This window comes from Dermacentor variabilis, chromosome 2 (assembly GCF_050947875.1).
Source record: "Dermacentor variabilis isolate Ectoservices chromosome 2, ASM5094787v1, whole genome shotgun sequence".
Classification (NCBI taxonomy): domain Eukaryota; kingdom Metazoa; phylum Arthropoda; class Arachnida; order Ixodida; family Ixodidae; genus Dermacentor; species Dermacentor variabilis.
The window spans coordinates 48,349,848-48,366,198 of record NC_134569.1 but is presented as its reverse complement, the minus strand read 5'-3'; the positions used below and the strand labels follow the sequence as shown (position 1 = coordinate 48,366,198).

At 46.7% G+C, this 16,351-nt stretch overlaps 1 protein-coding gene across 1 annotated transcript in view; it reads right to left on the bottom strand.

Annotated features, from left to right (window-relative positions):
- Window positions 1-8,425, bottom strand: part of CtsB (Cathepsin B) — a 31,990-nt gene extending 23,565 nt beyond the window's left edge. Inside the window, exons 1-2 of the mRNA XM_075680428.1 lie at window positions 8,128-8,425; window positions 6,254-6,463 (exon numbers count right to left, since the gene is read on the bottom strand). Coding sequence (XP_075536543.1) covers window positions 6,254-6,463; window positions 8,128-8,280 — 363 coding nt within the window. The 5' untranslated portion in view covers window positions 8,281-8,425. The remainder of the gene's footprint in view (window positions 1-6,253; window positions 6,464-8,127) is intronic.
- Between the last annotated feature and the right edge of the window lie 7,926 nt (window positions 8,426-16,351).

Sequence of the window (16,351 nt, the reverse complement as noted above, 5' to 3'; positions counted from 1 at the left end):
CCAAAACATCGCGTGCGAAATGACTCCCAAGAAAAAGCGCGTTCAGTGTTTCGTCAACGTAGAGAAAGCATCGTTTAAGGGACACTAAAGAAAAATGTTAAGCCGAGTTGTATCGATCGATTATGCGTCTAGAAGTCTATATCGTTTTCTGTGTGCAAAACATGACTTTGTTTCGTAGAAAATTGCCACCGAAAGTCCCGCTGCTGCTCCTGTGTTTGAATCGCCCTAGCCAAAGCGGAAGACTTGACGTAATCCCCATGTGACCTCCCTCTCGGCTACTTTCTGCCAATCAGCCAGTGCGGATGTCACGTAATAGGTGCCAGGGTTCAAAATAGGTGGCGCCACTTCGGTTTTCCGTTTTCGTCAATCCCTCGCTTAGAAAAGCTCTATTCTCGCGACAAATGACGAATATTCGTTGTCACAGAAACGTAATATGTAATCGAGGGTTCGATGAAAGCCTGTCTGGTCGGGGTGAAACATGACAAAGAAATACGTTCACCGCCCAAATAAGACTTTAAGATCAAGGCGTTTCGGCTTCCACACGGAAACCGAAACGCCTTGCTTTTAAAGTTTTATTTGGCCGGTGTACGTCTTTCTTGGTCCGAAGCGTAATATCTATCAATCTACCCCGACTTAATATTTTTCTTTAGTGTCCCTTCAGGAGACAGGTGGACAATGGCGTCTTAGAGGACAAACGGGTGTGACTGATCTTCTTAGTTGAAATTAGGGTGAAGAAATGAACTTGGGCAGACCATGTAATTCACAGAGCATGCAGATAACTGGCGGTGTGTTAAACTAACAGAATGAATGGCAGAGGATTATTACGTGGTGTGATGAGATTTAGGAGATCTGCAGGCATAAGATGGAGTCGTCGAAGAACGAAAGACTCTCTTTGTAGGACTGGAATGCAGAGCGTCTCCGTGCGCGAGCATGGAGAACTTGTTCCCACAGGGACACTCTCTTCCAAGAACGGAGCTGTTTCGCTTTAGCGATGCCTTCTAATAGCCACCAATCGCCTGATGTGGTAAGACTGGACCTGCGTTGCCGTGGAGGTATATCCCATGTACTTTGCTCCGTTACGCCGCTTTGTTCACCCCTTTTAAAGTGCAGGTATACCCTGTGGCATTATTTACCCCCCACAAGTTAAGATACGATGCTCGGGTGAAACATTTGCCGGCATGCATTTTTTAAGGATAGACCTTCCTCGTTCTCATTTTTTCTTGTCAGGTGGCGCAAGACAAGGGTAATCCTTATGAACAGCACATAAGCGTGGGAATAATGGGAAAGACAGAGCGCTATTTCCCGTATTCTCCTCGTGCTCTTGCGCTATTCAGACCCTTTATTAGGACTTACAAACAGGCCCGAATTGCCACGAAGGGGTGACCGGTATGGTTATCAGCTACAAATAAGAAAATAAAACGAAAAGTGTTATTCGCACGAATGGGGTAGATGACAGTGTCATGGAGACTGCCTGTTTTCTTTTTGTTTTTTTTTATGTGACAGCTCCTTATGTAAGTGATACGTTCTGCGAAAAGAAGGTGACACGCTGGTACATCAAGTTTACGACGCAGGTGCTCACACAGTGTGATTGTGGTTTATTTCTGGATGTCATTGTGCTTCGTCCAGCCGTCTCATTGTTTCTCTACAGCCTCATGGCAATGAATAAGATGCACGCCATAGTGAGTCAAGTGCAACTACGAATTGTGAAGCGAGTGGTTGGAGAAGTAATTGTCCAGTCGGTCGGTTCGCCCAGACACCCGAAACCTCGCATTGGTAGCATCACACAGACGTCATCGGTGCCGTTTTACGGTCGTGAAATCCGAAAAGGAAAGTTTAGCCTGCAATCTGTTTCCCTTAAGGACCTCTTTCTTTTTTCAACCAGCGACGCCTCGATAGTGTATCGAAAAAAAAAAAGGATTACCTGCGTAAACTGACTCGACCCTCTTATTTTCATAAGAAGTGGACTCAACTCGAGAATCACCAGGTAGAGCGCAGCACAGTTGCGCCTCCCCTCACCCACCCATGCACCCTTGCCTCCACCCACCCCCTTCTCCAACTTCGACTGAAGGTGACACTCGCTTCAACTACGCTCCTAGGCGATTCCTACAGCAAGGAGTTGCTTGGGAAACGCGTGTTTACGCGTGTGCATTCGAGTAGGTGTCTAAGGAGGGCACGTAATTACAAAATTTTCGCTCCGTAGCGAGTCATTGAAGTACAATGGCCACTTAAGTAGAGAGGTGGCGCAGCCGTCCATCTTCTTGGCATAGTAGTGCGCCCGCCTGTTACGAAGGAGTATAGTCTCCGCTGCCTCCTCCTCCTCCTCCTCCTCCTCCCGACTCATAATCACCATCATCATAATTATCACCATAGTTGACTCGAGAAAGAGAGAGAGATAAGGAAGACGGAGATGTTAACCAGTCAACAGTCTGATTGGCTACCCTAAACCGGGGGAACGGGGAAGAGAGAGAGAGAGAGACGTGAACAGACCGTCATTGAGCCAAAGCCACTCGTGCAAACCAGACGTCCTCAGAAAGCACAAAAGTGCCTTCACTGCCTTCTGAGCCGATTATCGGTGGGGACGATGCTCTAGTACTGTTCACTCAGAGGACGATCATCTAATTCCCTCAATGTGTTGAACAAAGATTGCCGATGTGCTTGAACTTAAGGACAGTGGCACAATAAGTGGTCAGTGTTCTGCTCGCATCCGCAAACATCACATTCAGGACTATCAGCCATTCCAATTAGTGCTGAGTAGGCATTCGTGAAGGCAACTCCAAGCCCCAACCGACAGAGAAGAGACGCGCTGAGTTACAGTGACGGATTTAGTTTGTGCAGTCTTGTGCACCTTAATTGTATGTGCGGTATTCCGCTCTGCTAAGGAGATCGTGCGGGCTAGAATGCGAAGTTGTCTCGCGGCATCGGTCCTTGAGAGAGGAATGAGGACGCAGCGGTCTTCTTTGTTTGACGTCCGAGTTGCCTTATCTGCGTCATCATTTCCAATGATACCGCAATGGCCTGGTATCCATTGAAATAAGATATCATGGCCTTTTTCTCTCAAGTGGTGGGCAACTTCCACGATTTCACACATGAGCTGATCGTGAGTTCCATGTCGGAGAAACAACCACACACATTACAAGGTCGGCCTTGAATCGCAGAAGACTGCCCATTTTTGAGGACTTTCAGCATTTATCACATGAAGCGCGTCGCTGCGCACCGCGAGCTCTGCCCATGTAGACGTAGCGATATGGGAAGCCTTGAACCGCTAGGTTATTCCCATTGTTGGTACAACTACAGCGCCACCGGAATTGGTTGATGTAGTTGATCCATCAGTATAGCCGTGTGTGCAGTCACTGCATTTGTCGTACAAGAGGAGTAGAGTAAGTCACTTGAGTTCTGATGCTGGCAAGTCCGACTTTTTCTGAAGTACTGGGATTGTAAGGTTTAATTGAGTATGGCTCACACACCATGGAGGAATCGAAGGTCTTGTTGACTCGAGGTGGTGCATCGAAACAAGGAGATAAATTGCAGTGGTCCATGGTTCTCTTTAGGGCATTTTGTCTATGTGCAAACCATCATTTAGTGCGCAGAAAATTCAAAAGCGGCCTCGCCGATTGTCAGCGCAGAAAACAGTGTGCTTTCTTCGCACAACTACCTTTACGAACCGACTGCACACTATAGGGTGTTTTTGATTTCACGCATGTGTATCGTTCTTCCTCTCTCTTCCTTTCCCTTTTATCCTTTCTTGTTCTGCTCCTGCACAGAACATCAAACAGGTCATTGCGATTTGGCTACCCTCATTTCCTTTCTCTTTGGTGTTCCCTCTTAGTGTCTCCTGTTAAGTCCCTGCTCATTGGTCGTGTTTTCAGCATACGCCTTGACTGGCTTGCACGGTAAACGTGCAAGCAGCATTGAGTCACGAGACGGTTTTTACTTATCTCACAAAAAAGCGGCCAACTGCGCTGCAGGATATGCGACAGGCCCCCGCGCCTGTCGAATGATTGCGAATGCACGCGCAGACGCTCTTCTTTATGGCTCTACAAACTCAAGGTGGCAAAACGAGGCGCTCAGTCTGACAAAACTTCTTTTCTTTCCTTTTTTTTCCTTTTTTTCTTTCCCTTTTTCCTTCTTCCTTTCTTTCTTTGTTTCTTTCTTCGTTTCAGCGTACGGCATGGTTGCCAACATTTCAGTCTTATGTTTCTTGATACTTTACGTGGAAATCTCTTTATCTCTCCCATCACTGGAGATGACGTTACCATGTGTCGGTGATGGCCCAGTCCCGTATTGACTGAACTGATATCGAATGCCTTAAGGAGCTTCGGTGTATACATTTCAATCCACAGTCTGTATACTACGCAGCAATGACCTCGGCACTTGTGCGCACGGGTCAACATCACAGAGACTATGCTACAACCCGCGAGTGCGCCCTGTTTCTGTTCAACGAGGCGGAAAAAAACCACTGGAAACACGGACGTATACATGTAACTTCTCGCTTACAAGTTTTAAAGTGTTCTTTCATCGTGCCGTTGTAAGAGAGTCTGTGTAATACAAGAACGAAAAAAAAAGTGGGGACTTCGAATTTTCTGCAGTTTCAACACTCAACCCAATCCATGATCCCTGCATGAAGACAAACGAGAATATTAGAGACCCCATTTCAGTTCCTGATTCTACTATGCGCTCAGCTCGGTTACCCATGGCACCGTTTCATGGCCACTGTGACTGGCCCTCTCTTTTTAGCATTTCTTTAAGTCAGTTGTGGCTCGATGGTCGCACTTTCAGCCTACGCCAAACATATGCCTTAGTTTTTTTTTTTTCCGGCATATAGCATGTCTTTCTCTGTGATGAAATGTAATGCGTCTGTCTTACCTTTTTTTTTCTCCACTCCTAATGGTGACATGCGTCTAAAGCATGCGAAGTCTTCATTGGAACTGATAGGGAGTCAACGTAATATCACAGAGAAGAACGCGTGTAGTAAGATAAATATGTGCACTGACAGTGTCCGTCAGTGATATCTTTGACGAGGTTATGAACTCTTACACCAAAAATAGTGTGGTACCTGTGCGATCTGCCTGCTTTTACTGTTCGATGCTTTCTTTTCTGAATGAAGGTGATTGTTGGTTAGCCCTTCCTCCATGATGTAAGAGCCGTCATGCTTAACCATCTCTTCCATTAACTAATTGTCGAGTGAAGAACAGGCACGTAAGCGCGTGAAACATCTTATTATTGCGACAGGAATTATATGAGCATTCCAGGCGCATTTCTGCCGTCGGCGTCGTTGTCGCCGTGAAGTTCCATATAAAGTCCAACGGCGATAAAATTGTCGCCGCGCGCCGTATCCTGTATGTGCGAGTGAAAACATGCAAGGATGAGCCGGCGATCGCGGCTCACTCTCGCGCACGCAAACGAGGAAACCGGGAAGGAAAAGCGCCCCGTCTTCCGTCGCACGAAAATCTCCGGGGGAGGGGAGGGGGGGGAGGCGTTCTACACTGCGCGCGCCCGCCCGGGCTGCTGTACCCTGAAAGCCATCTGCAACGGGGACAGACCGCGCCTTGTGTTTTTGCGGCTTCGCTAGAGCACGTCAACTCGCTCGCTACTGCTGCCGCGGCTTCCTCACTCCAGCGTTTTGACAGCTAGTTTCCGCGGTCATTGAGTGAGGTGTATTCATCATTGCTTGTGCATGCGCGACACCATGCTTGTTAATTTAGTTAGTCTGCCTATGTTTACGAGTTTATACGGCTGCTAAAACTACTATCCCAGTTTGCTATCGCACTCAATGCTCCGCCTTTCGAGCGAAGCTGCGACATTTTTTTGCCTCTCTCCCTCGATCAATTAGCTGGGCAACAACTTACTGTCACTTTTTATTTTTATTTTTTCTTATTTCGAAGTGGGCGGCTTAAGGCATAGTAAATATGAAAAGACATATAAATGGATCTAGTTCCCAATCGCCGCGCAGGAAGTCTAGTAATGCTCTGTAATCAGGGTCGTCTTGAATAAACGTGCTGACGTCAGTATATTCGGTCACTGCAGAGGACGAAACATCTGCGCAAGGGCTCCCGGATATGGTCTTGTGGCATGGGCAAGGCCACAGCAGGCAGTACACTTGCGCCAAGGCTTTATTTTTTTTTTTTACCCGCGGGTAAAAAAAGCCATCGGGAAAAGTCCTCAGTGTTACCAGCTGGTTGTTCGTAATATGCAAGAGTAGCCGTTCTTTGGAGAAGAGAGACGGAGTACAGACTGGGGCAGAGGATGTACTCACCCAACAGGATCCACACGAGCCCTGGTCCCGAATCTCGCGGATGGTGGGACACTCGGGCCAGTTTTCTCGCGAGTCGAAGTTCTCGGGCAATGGGCCAAGCGAGCTGATGTCTACCGCCTGCTCGGGCAGTCGGTACAATGAGTTCTCCGGTGGCACTCCGAGGAGGCTACGCACGTATAGGAGATCTTCAAAGCCAGGGTTGCGGCCGGCCTGCGGCCCGAGACAAGGAGGAGGGCAGAGGGGGGGAGGGGGGGGGGGTAGCGTGAGTTGTAAACGCCAAGTTCGCCCGCATGAGCAAGTAACCGGCACGTCACCCATCGTCTACTAATGCAACTTTTCAAAAAGACGGTGACTGAACGGTACTGTTTGTTTGGTTTTGTGTACCGTGCATACTGGAGATCGTATCGTGTTACTGCGCACAAAAGTTGGCGTTTCATAATTATTTTAGCTGTCCATAAACTAGGCGACAGTCAGCAGACCCCGACGCTGTTCACTAATCACTGTGTCCGTGTTTGCGTTTTAAGGCATGAGCCCTAAGAAAAGCTTCGCAAGTGTTACGAATGAATAGATATCTTAAAGGACTATATACGCTTTAAGTGCAGTAAAGCTTGTTAACGGCAGCATTAGAAACGGCAGACGAGTAATCCAACTATCGGCTCCTCTTTACGAAACGAGCAGCATTGAACAATAATATTGAACAGAAACAGCACCAACAGCTTCCCCTCAGCGAAAGAGAGACGGGAGACCGAGTAAGCTCATAAATATGCTTTGTTACTCTAAAGTCCGCTCAAAATACTTACAATTTGAGAAAACCTGGTGCAGCCTACGTATTCGAATGATGTAGGATTGTATGGACGGGTTTCTAAAGAAATCCTCATTATGTATTTGTAACAAAGTCAAGAATTAGTAGGTATGGAGCTCTCCCAGAAAATTACGTTATTTATTGATTTAGAAGTTCAAACTGTACTGCGCGAAGAACATCAACAGGTCTATGCGCACTGAACGAGTATACTAGAGCCACCTCAGGCCTAGCCAATCGAACAATTACACCACTAAGAATACGCTATACTCGTATGTTTACAACATTTGAATGTCGTTCCATGGGCAAACGAAAAAAATGTGGATGCCTTACCAGTGCATGTCGATGTGCAGGGTAGGTCTGTCCTATGTCATATACGTACGAACAGGGGTCTGGGCTATAAGTTCTTGTTTTAATAGATTATCTTTAAGTGGTGTTGCACATTAATATGCAAGCACGTACAATGCGTTACAGAGGTATACATTAGTCATGCATTCTTTTCATTCATTTTTCGCTTGTTTTGCTCCCTGGATTCCTTGGACTGTCATTGACAAGATATTTTCTGTAAATATTTTCTTTTTACAATGTTACGCGGTACTATGCCCCCTCCGTCCACTGCTTCAAGAACTTTTCCTGTCATCTAAGAGAAGATACGCATAGTGTAGTAGCTCTTTATTCATGCAAATAATAATTTTATCCGCTATCGGAAACTGCTCTTGAAACAGTTTTCTTTAATGGTCAACTGCCCTGCTACGGGTGATTATCAATATCTAGTAGTGATCGCCAACGTAGCCGTCTGCAGCACGCAAAGCCGAGAGGTTATTTCTGATCAAAATGCTTCCTTGCATCGCTGCTAACAAGCGGCCTCACAGACCGATGGTGCAACTACTGCGGACTGCTGCTCCACAATAATTACGGGCCGAAGCCCAATCAGCGGCCGCCTTTACTGTAATAGCTTTCTTACAGGTGCGTCCCATCAGTCGTCGAAGCAGACGAGATAACCCTGAACACATATTAGAGGCTTTTCAGAACAATTGTGGCGTTAATTAGGTGCGCTGTTTTAAGTGGGTCTTACCTTCCAGGTGGTGTTGAGGTAGTTTATGTACTCGATCATCTTGTCGGAGAAGGCGTCTATCTCACCGGAGATCAAGTGGCGGTTGCTCCAGACATCGCCGGACACCCCGAGGGCGACGGTCAAGAGAAGGTGAACTGTTACTGACTTGCTCATCTTTGCACCGTGGGCCTCACTGCACGAGGCGCTATCCTTCTGCAAGGGACAAGCCTATCGCCGAGTTAGCGACGGTGCGAGTACGGCTGAGTGAGGTTGCTGTAAGGCTATGCCCGCCGCGCGAGACCATGTAGCGGCGTCACGGGAGAATCGGAGTCGGGGGAAAGGGAGGCTCTGTACGGATCACGTGACATGTTTCGTCTGCGTTGATGACTCCCATGACCTCCGAGTAGACATCGTCGTCACGTGAGTCTCTCCACAGATTGGAGGGGAGCGAGGCTATCGCGTATGGAACCGGAGACGAGCCGATAGTACCGCGCCGGTGGAAAAGACTCGGTTGAAAAAGATCGCGTTGTGTACGAATAAAGATACCCCGCCATGACATGTGTGCCTTGCCTACTTCTATGCGGCTTTTCGTTTGAGTTTAGGACTAGTTTCTTGCCTTCTCGGGACAGATAAGTTTTGCCTTGATTGATTTTTTTTTTTCTTCTTGACCACGAAACCGCCGTGGAACCTTCAGACTTCAGTATACAGACGGGAAGTCCGAGATACACACCTTGCACTCAATAGAGGGCGACTACACGGGGTCAAAGATGAGTGTTGAATAAACGGTCAACAACATTTCTCGTTAGAGCCTTCAGCACTCCCACCAAGCAGCCCCGGCCAATTGATTGCCACTTTGCTTCGCCTCTTAATTGGGAATAGGTTTAACCTCGCGTTAGCTACATAAACGAGTGGCAGTGTTACGCGGCAACCATAGGGAAATAGAAACCCAAAGGCGAATGTACCGAACTTAAAAGCACCATATAAGCAACAGCAACGCAGGCTCCAACCCAGTATAACTGGTTCCTTCTTTCCTTTAGGAAATAAAAAGACAGCGCGCAATAGATCTATACCACTTGCCTTAATTACAATAACATGCTAACCATCGTCCTAACCACTGATTTCCTGCTTTTGCTCTCTGCCCTTGCTGGCATCTGACTTCCTCTGTATTTTTTTTTTCGATGAACTACAAACCAGTAAGAAACGGTTACACGAAGAAAAGACACGTGTCTTGCCCTGTATGTGTACCCATTTTAACTGTGCCATCCGTTCTAATATTTACATGTGTATCCATTTGTGTCCATTCTATGTGCGTGATATGGTGGTGAAATGGAAATAGAAAACAAGCATTTAGTACAAAATACGCTGCACATTCGCTGTAGAAATATACCAAACGATTGGGAGAAAGGATTTGCGTAAAATTAGGGACCCCATAAACAATGTGAACAACGTGTCAGGCGGGCCGATATGCCTAGTATCGCCGGGAAAGGCCGCACGTCGTTGCTATCGGCCTGTTCATGCCCACTACAGGACGAAGGCCTCTTCCAGCGATCTGCCTAGTTACGTTTGTATTTCGCCATCCAATTAAACCTTTAATGCCTGCGAATTTCCCAGTATCCTCTGTCTACTTTAAAGATATGCCACCTTGTTAACAAGTGCAAATTTACTACACAGCGGCTAAGTGGAAGCACAGTGAGAAAGATAAATAGAAAGAGAGCAAAGGCAGGAAGGTTAACCAGTTGAAACTTTCCGGTTTTCTACCCTGCGCTGGAATTTAAGGCATTTGGATTTGAAAGAGTGCAGAAATAAAAAGATAAAATAAGCACAAAGAGCACTACCATCGTAGGCGCTCACACAGCCCGATCGGTCGCAAGAAGCACAATAACGCTTGCACGGCTTAGCAGAAGAGAACATATACAGAGTGTTTCAGCGAAGAAGTGACAACAAGAACTTTATTGAAGTGTCCTGGGGGACATAATTGGGGCAGCCGAAGGCTTCCTATTTAAGTTGGTGGCTGCGCCCACGACGGGACCGCGAGACCGGGGATGTACTTAAGAAAGGCGACCCTACATTACTATCAAACTATCGCCCTATATAACTGACGGTTACATCTTGCAAGCTTTTAGAGCATATTATCTCAAATTACATGACGGAATTTCTTGAAAAACATGGTATTCTGTCCCCGTGCCAACACGGCTTTCGTAAGGGGCTGTCTACCACTACTCAGCTTCTCTCCAGCGTCTACGCTTTTGCCTCCGTTCTCGATAAAGCCGGCCAGGTTGATGTTATATTCCTCTATTTCAGCAAAGCCTTAGATAGGGTCTCTCATTTTGGTCTGATAACAAAACTAAGCAGCTATGGGTTTCCACCTAACATTGTAAACTGGATCTGTGCATATCTGAGCATGCGCAGACAATTCGTCGATGTTGAGGGCCATTACTCTGAACGTCTCCCCGTAAATTCGGGAGTGCCGCAGGGAAGCGTGCTCGGACCGCTACTTTTCCTATAGTATACATTAACGACATAACAGTATGCATAGACGATAGTGTGAGTATTAAATTGTTCGCGGACGACTGCTTACTTTACAAAGAGATTAAAGATGCCAATGATCAAGTGATCTTGAGTAAAAGTCTTACTGCGATTTCTGACTGGTGCGACACCTGGGAAATGAAACTTAATGAAGAAAAAACGGTTTTTATGTGCATTACCAGCAAAAAACACCCTCTAGCATATCAATGCACTATTAATCAATCCGCGGTCTCTGAAACAGACTCCTCTAAATATTTGGGTGTAACCATCAACAATCGTCTAACCTGGTCGCAACACATTGATAGTGTTTGTGGGTCTGCTCGACGTAAACTCGGCCTTCTGAGACACAAGCTGAAACATTCTCCTCCATCCGTGAAACAATTTGCACTCAACACACTCGTAAGGTCGCGATTAGAATATGCTTGCGTCCGTCTGGGACCCATTCACGAAAAAAAATATTTAAAAACTGGAAAACATAAACAGGCTTGCCGTCCGCTACATATATAATTGTTATGGACGTTATGACTCCCCCTCTCAATTGATTAATGAAAATAATATTGCCATCCTAGAGTCCCGAAGAAAGTTAGCACGCCTAACATTGCTTTTCCGCCTTTGGAAAAGGGAACTACAACTTGGTCATTCACCCTGTCTCCAGCCGCTACCAGCTAGAGCTACCAGAAATTATCACCCCGACAAGATAACCCCTATTTTTGCGAGTACAAATTGCTTTAAATATTCCTTCTTTCCTAGAACAATAAATGATTGGAACTCTCTGCCGGCCAATGTATTCCTGTCCAATAACATATTACATGCCATTGAAAAACTGGACTTCAAATAAATGTGTGACCGCGTGAGTACTTTCATTCGTGTTAGCATAAAAAAAACTGTGTAAACTGGTACTGTAAATATTTCTCTCCTTTCAATTCAATCCCTTGCATTGTATGCTTGTAGGATGTGTTTTTTTATGTATTTATGTCATCCTTCAATGTACCTCATATGATTCAATGTATTTCATATTTCATATGCACTTCTTTTCTTTGAACGTATTTAATTGCATTACTGTATGAACGAATTCCCTCCTGCCTGGGTCACAAGTCGGCCTGCAGTATTCTGTAAATAAAAAATAAATAAATGATGACTCTCTGCGACGTCGCGGGCCCCCTGGACGTCCTGTAGTTGGGGCGTGAATTCCGAGCTCTACAGCAAGGCGTCCCACTTCGGCTTGTATTGAAGTTCGGAGCCTGCGTTGTACAGCCACAGCCAGAGCATGTGGTCGAAGGAGCAGCATGCGTGACCGCATTTGGATCACGACTGCGGGAAGTTGGGGTCTATCCAACTAGGCGCTCTGGGGGTGAGATATGGTCTCGTCTGTAAGAGCCTGAAACTGAACGACGTGAGCCCTGTTCAGTTTCGAGCTGGGGGAAGGGAATTTCCTCCTGCTTTGTCTGTAATGCGACGTAATCTCGTGATAAGTGGTAAGAGGATCTTTGAAGGCACGATCCTGTTGGAGATCCGGACCGTTAGCTCGGGCGCGGTTCGTGAATTTACGCGCCAGGCAGTTGGCCCGCTCGTTAGGGTTGTAACCAGTTTGGTTAGTTATATCGTTCACGTGGGTCGGGAACAACGCTATGATATGACCTCCAGTTTCTTTGCCCGTAGTAATACGAAAGGATCTGTTAACGATGCCGGCTGCGTGTTTAGAAACTAGAGCGGACGGGAAAGCCCTGACCGCCGTGCGCGGGTCGGAGAAAATGGCCGTGAGGCCTTTTGCGGCTTGAAGAGCCAAAGCTATCGCGGTTTCCTCCGCCTTGTTTGCGTGTTTAGTGTAGATTGACGCGGCGCTGATAAGTGCCCCGCGCGCGTCAACGACGAACCCTTTCGAAAATCTTTAGAGGTTGCCTGCGGCAGACATCGCAATTCTAGTTGATGAGCTGGTCTATATACTCGAAGCGGCGGGCGCTACTTACACAAAAGATTGAAATGCAAAATCGAGTAATTCGTTCCAACGCTAGAATTTCTAAATTGCAATGTGGGTCACAAGGTTAATAGCTACAAACTTAATTTGTGCATTTTTGTTAATTAATGGATTGGGCATTTCTACTTTTGTCCAAGTGGTGCCTGCCACTTCGAGTAGGCCACCATCTGCCACAGGCAACCTTTAAAAAATTTTGCAAGTGTTCGCTGAAACACCCTATATAACACCACAATGTGCATTATATTCCTCTGACGTTGTGGGCTTTTCGATTTAGTCATAAGAATGTACTACAAACACATCCAATTCCTCACTCTTGAGAATCTCTGCTGCTATCGACAGCGATTACATCCTCCTTTCACACCAATTCCCTTACTGTAACGCATCAACAAACAACCGGGCGCCGCATACGGTGCCTGTAGGTCGTGAAAGAGGGCTTATTACATCGCTATGTGTCCTCGAAAAAAGTATGCCAGGAAATGGGCGACGGCAAGGCTCAGGAAGTACATGTTAGAAACAGGGAAAGTTTCCACCAAGGTGCTATGGGGAACCAGCGCTGATCAGCAGGCGCTGCGGCAGTTTGAGTGTGCAGCTGAAATACGATGACACCCTCCGATAGGGAGGCCACGAAAACGGTGCGACATTTTGGACGATAACAGACACGCGCCTGCATAAACGTTCGCTTTAGCTCTGTATATGTGTCCAGCCAAACTCTGGCCATACCCAAGTGCGTTGTAGAGGCGCATGCGCTCATACGTTCTAGCATGCCGGTTCCCCAGTGAGGCCAGAACCTGTACACGTGTACCTCAAGGTGAGCGGTGAAGTTTATGACGCGATATTGCAATACGTGCTCCTGAAAACCGTTTCCGCCGCTCGCTATAGGCTGTGTGTTACGGAGCTGCTGTTGGTACGCGAAGTTTCAGAACTGGATGCCGCTATATCGCCTTCGAATGGGCCAAGCATTGCCAAGGGCGTTTTTTGGGACAATTTGACTACGGAAACGGTAAAAATGATTAAGAAAAGAGAGGGAGAAAGGTAAATAAACCGGGCAATCTGAAGCTGAAGACTCTTTATTTTGTTTTTGTTTTTTTTTTTAGATCGTCCGACAAGCGCACGAGCCTTGAGTTTATGCGAATTGCACTTGCGCAGATCTCCTTGCAAGATGTGGCCTCGCGTGGTAAACAACCGCGGCGGCAAGCGGTCTACACATTCGCGCGGGGGTTGGAGACAAACACGCGTGTTTTCCGCCGTACAAGCAGCGTTACGCTGTAGCGTAGAAGGCGGCAAATACGTGAGATGTATTTGGAACCGTACACATACTATCGGCATGAACGCCGCATGCCTGGCGTCGTCACATCGATAAATTTAACGCCATGATATGTACTCATGTTGCGATCACGCTCAAAATGTATGCCCCTGGTTATCCGTTTTGTACTAGAGCCATAAGAAATGTGCAGTTTTTGCCAAAAATAATACGGACCACGTTGCCTGCGACCGCCGTGCTGACTACAGGCTTCTTTAAAAGAGCTGCTGTCAAAACGGATCTCGTGTTTATCATCTAGAGGTCTGGAGTGACTGGAGACCCACAGGAACTGCACCACATAGTAGAATGACATGTACGGTGATGGTAGGAAGTAGTTCATAAACATTTAGCGAAGTCTGTACATGACTTTTAAGACAGAAGAAATGAAACAGTCGACTGCCTGCTCTTGATCGGCCTGCTCTTGGATAAGCCTTCGGTGTATACTGGTATAGTAAGCTTCCTTTCCGTCTAAAAAGAAGAAGGCTGTTTTAAAAGAAATGACGAATGAAGTATTGGAAGAACCACTGCATGGGGCAAATCTTGTAGCGTGTGCGTAGACGGTATACAGCTATATTCCCAAACGATGAAAGATCATGACAAGCACCCTATGATAGAAGTACTCACGACTCTTACCAAGGCAGAGTTACAGATAAACGCAACTTTACACAAGGAAAAGGGAGTTTCTGAAACAAAAAAAAAAGTTGTATTCTTAGACGACGAAGAGACAAGAAGGACTTAACATGAAGGGATGCATACGCCCCCAGGTGTACATTGCCACTATAACCCAATATAATATGCCAAAGGCTGGATACACTATATACACAAGGTTAACCCAAGCCTCCTCAAAGATGACGAAAGGGCAGAAGTGAAGAAAGGAGAACAAATAAAGAAGGTGGAGAAGAAAAAACATGAAAGAGAGGGATAGGAAAAGGAGACTGCTCAAATTGTCGAACCGGTGGAAGCTGACCGGACAACCCGGTCGTGTCAGTTCGCGGTGGCCACCTACGTGAAATTGAGGCCAAAGGGGTGTGTTAGACTCGTCGAGGGGCCTTAAAGGTCCAAACAGCTGACATCGGTTCAACCCTTAGGATTCATTTTTTTTCCACGGACACTGCCAATGCGCGCATGGCTACACACGGGAGTGTACAGCCCCCTTGTGCTTGGATCCGTGGTATCCCAACACAACAGACGCCTGCTGGCGCAGACGTCCCTGTGGGCATAGGTACAAAGGATCCTTACTTTGTGCATATCTTTCCTTGTTGAAAACATGACATGAAATATATTTCGCCATGGATTGCAGCTAGGCCAAACGGACGCGCCGACGCCATGTAGCGCCCATGCCAAAGATATGTCCCAAGTGCGTTTCATGTGGTTGCCTTCGTATTGCGTATAGTATTCTGATATTTCAAATGGCACGTAAGGTAATCGACATACAGCCAAAAGGGACGCACTTTAGGCATGACATCTCCCGCTTTAGCAACGTGCGTATTACGCTTCTCGATGACTATGTTGGTTGACTCAATTTCAAAATGTGTTTAATATGGCCAGTCTCACCCCACCCCCACCCCCTCCTGAAAGAAAAGGAAACGATACTCACAGTAATATACCACCATGCTAGGCAAGTTTCATGCCGTTCAGTTAGAAGAAAAGCGTAAAAAGTGACATGTACATGCACTACATGAAACAAGCGCGCTTAGTCGTATGCTTCTTTTGACCTTTTCATGCTGTTTTACTTATTAAGAAAGCCACTCGGTACTTATTTCGGCAATGACGTCGTTATCTCGCTGCCTGAGAGGAACACCGCCGATGCGGCAAAGATAAAGTACTCAGGAAATGCGCTCCTTGCTGCTGCCGCTTGAGCGGTGCAACCACATGGAAAGCATTTGTGGTATCTTCTCGACGCGTTTGTTACACGTCGCGTGATATCGACGCTGTAATATCGGCTGAAATATGCAGGTTGCGTCGTGGATGCCACTGTAAGCAACGAGTGAAAACCTTACAGTATACAAGCCATAGTCGAGCTTAACAGAAATCTAAGCTTGGGTGAATAAAGAAACAGAAAGACCACAATCTGTCTGTCTGTCTGTCTGTCTGTCTGTCTGTCTGTCTGTCTGTCTGTCTGTCTGTCTGTCTGTCTGTCTGTCTGTCTGTCTGTCTGTCTGTCTGTCACGTACCTTATGTCGGCGTCAGCGTCGACATCGTGAAGCGTGAAATTGACGTGCTGACAGTGTGCCTAATGTGTCGAAGATATGCACCGTGTGTTTGTCGCGTTTTAATAATTCGTAGTCAGGGTTGATTGCGCTTCACCTCCCGTACGTCGCACGCGCTCACATAATTGTGACCTCTGAGATTACTGCGCGCGCACCACCTAATTCCGGAAGCTTTGACATAATAAAACTGTTTCTCTTACAAGAACTGAAATTTGGGCGAGTTTGTATACGCAT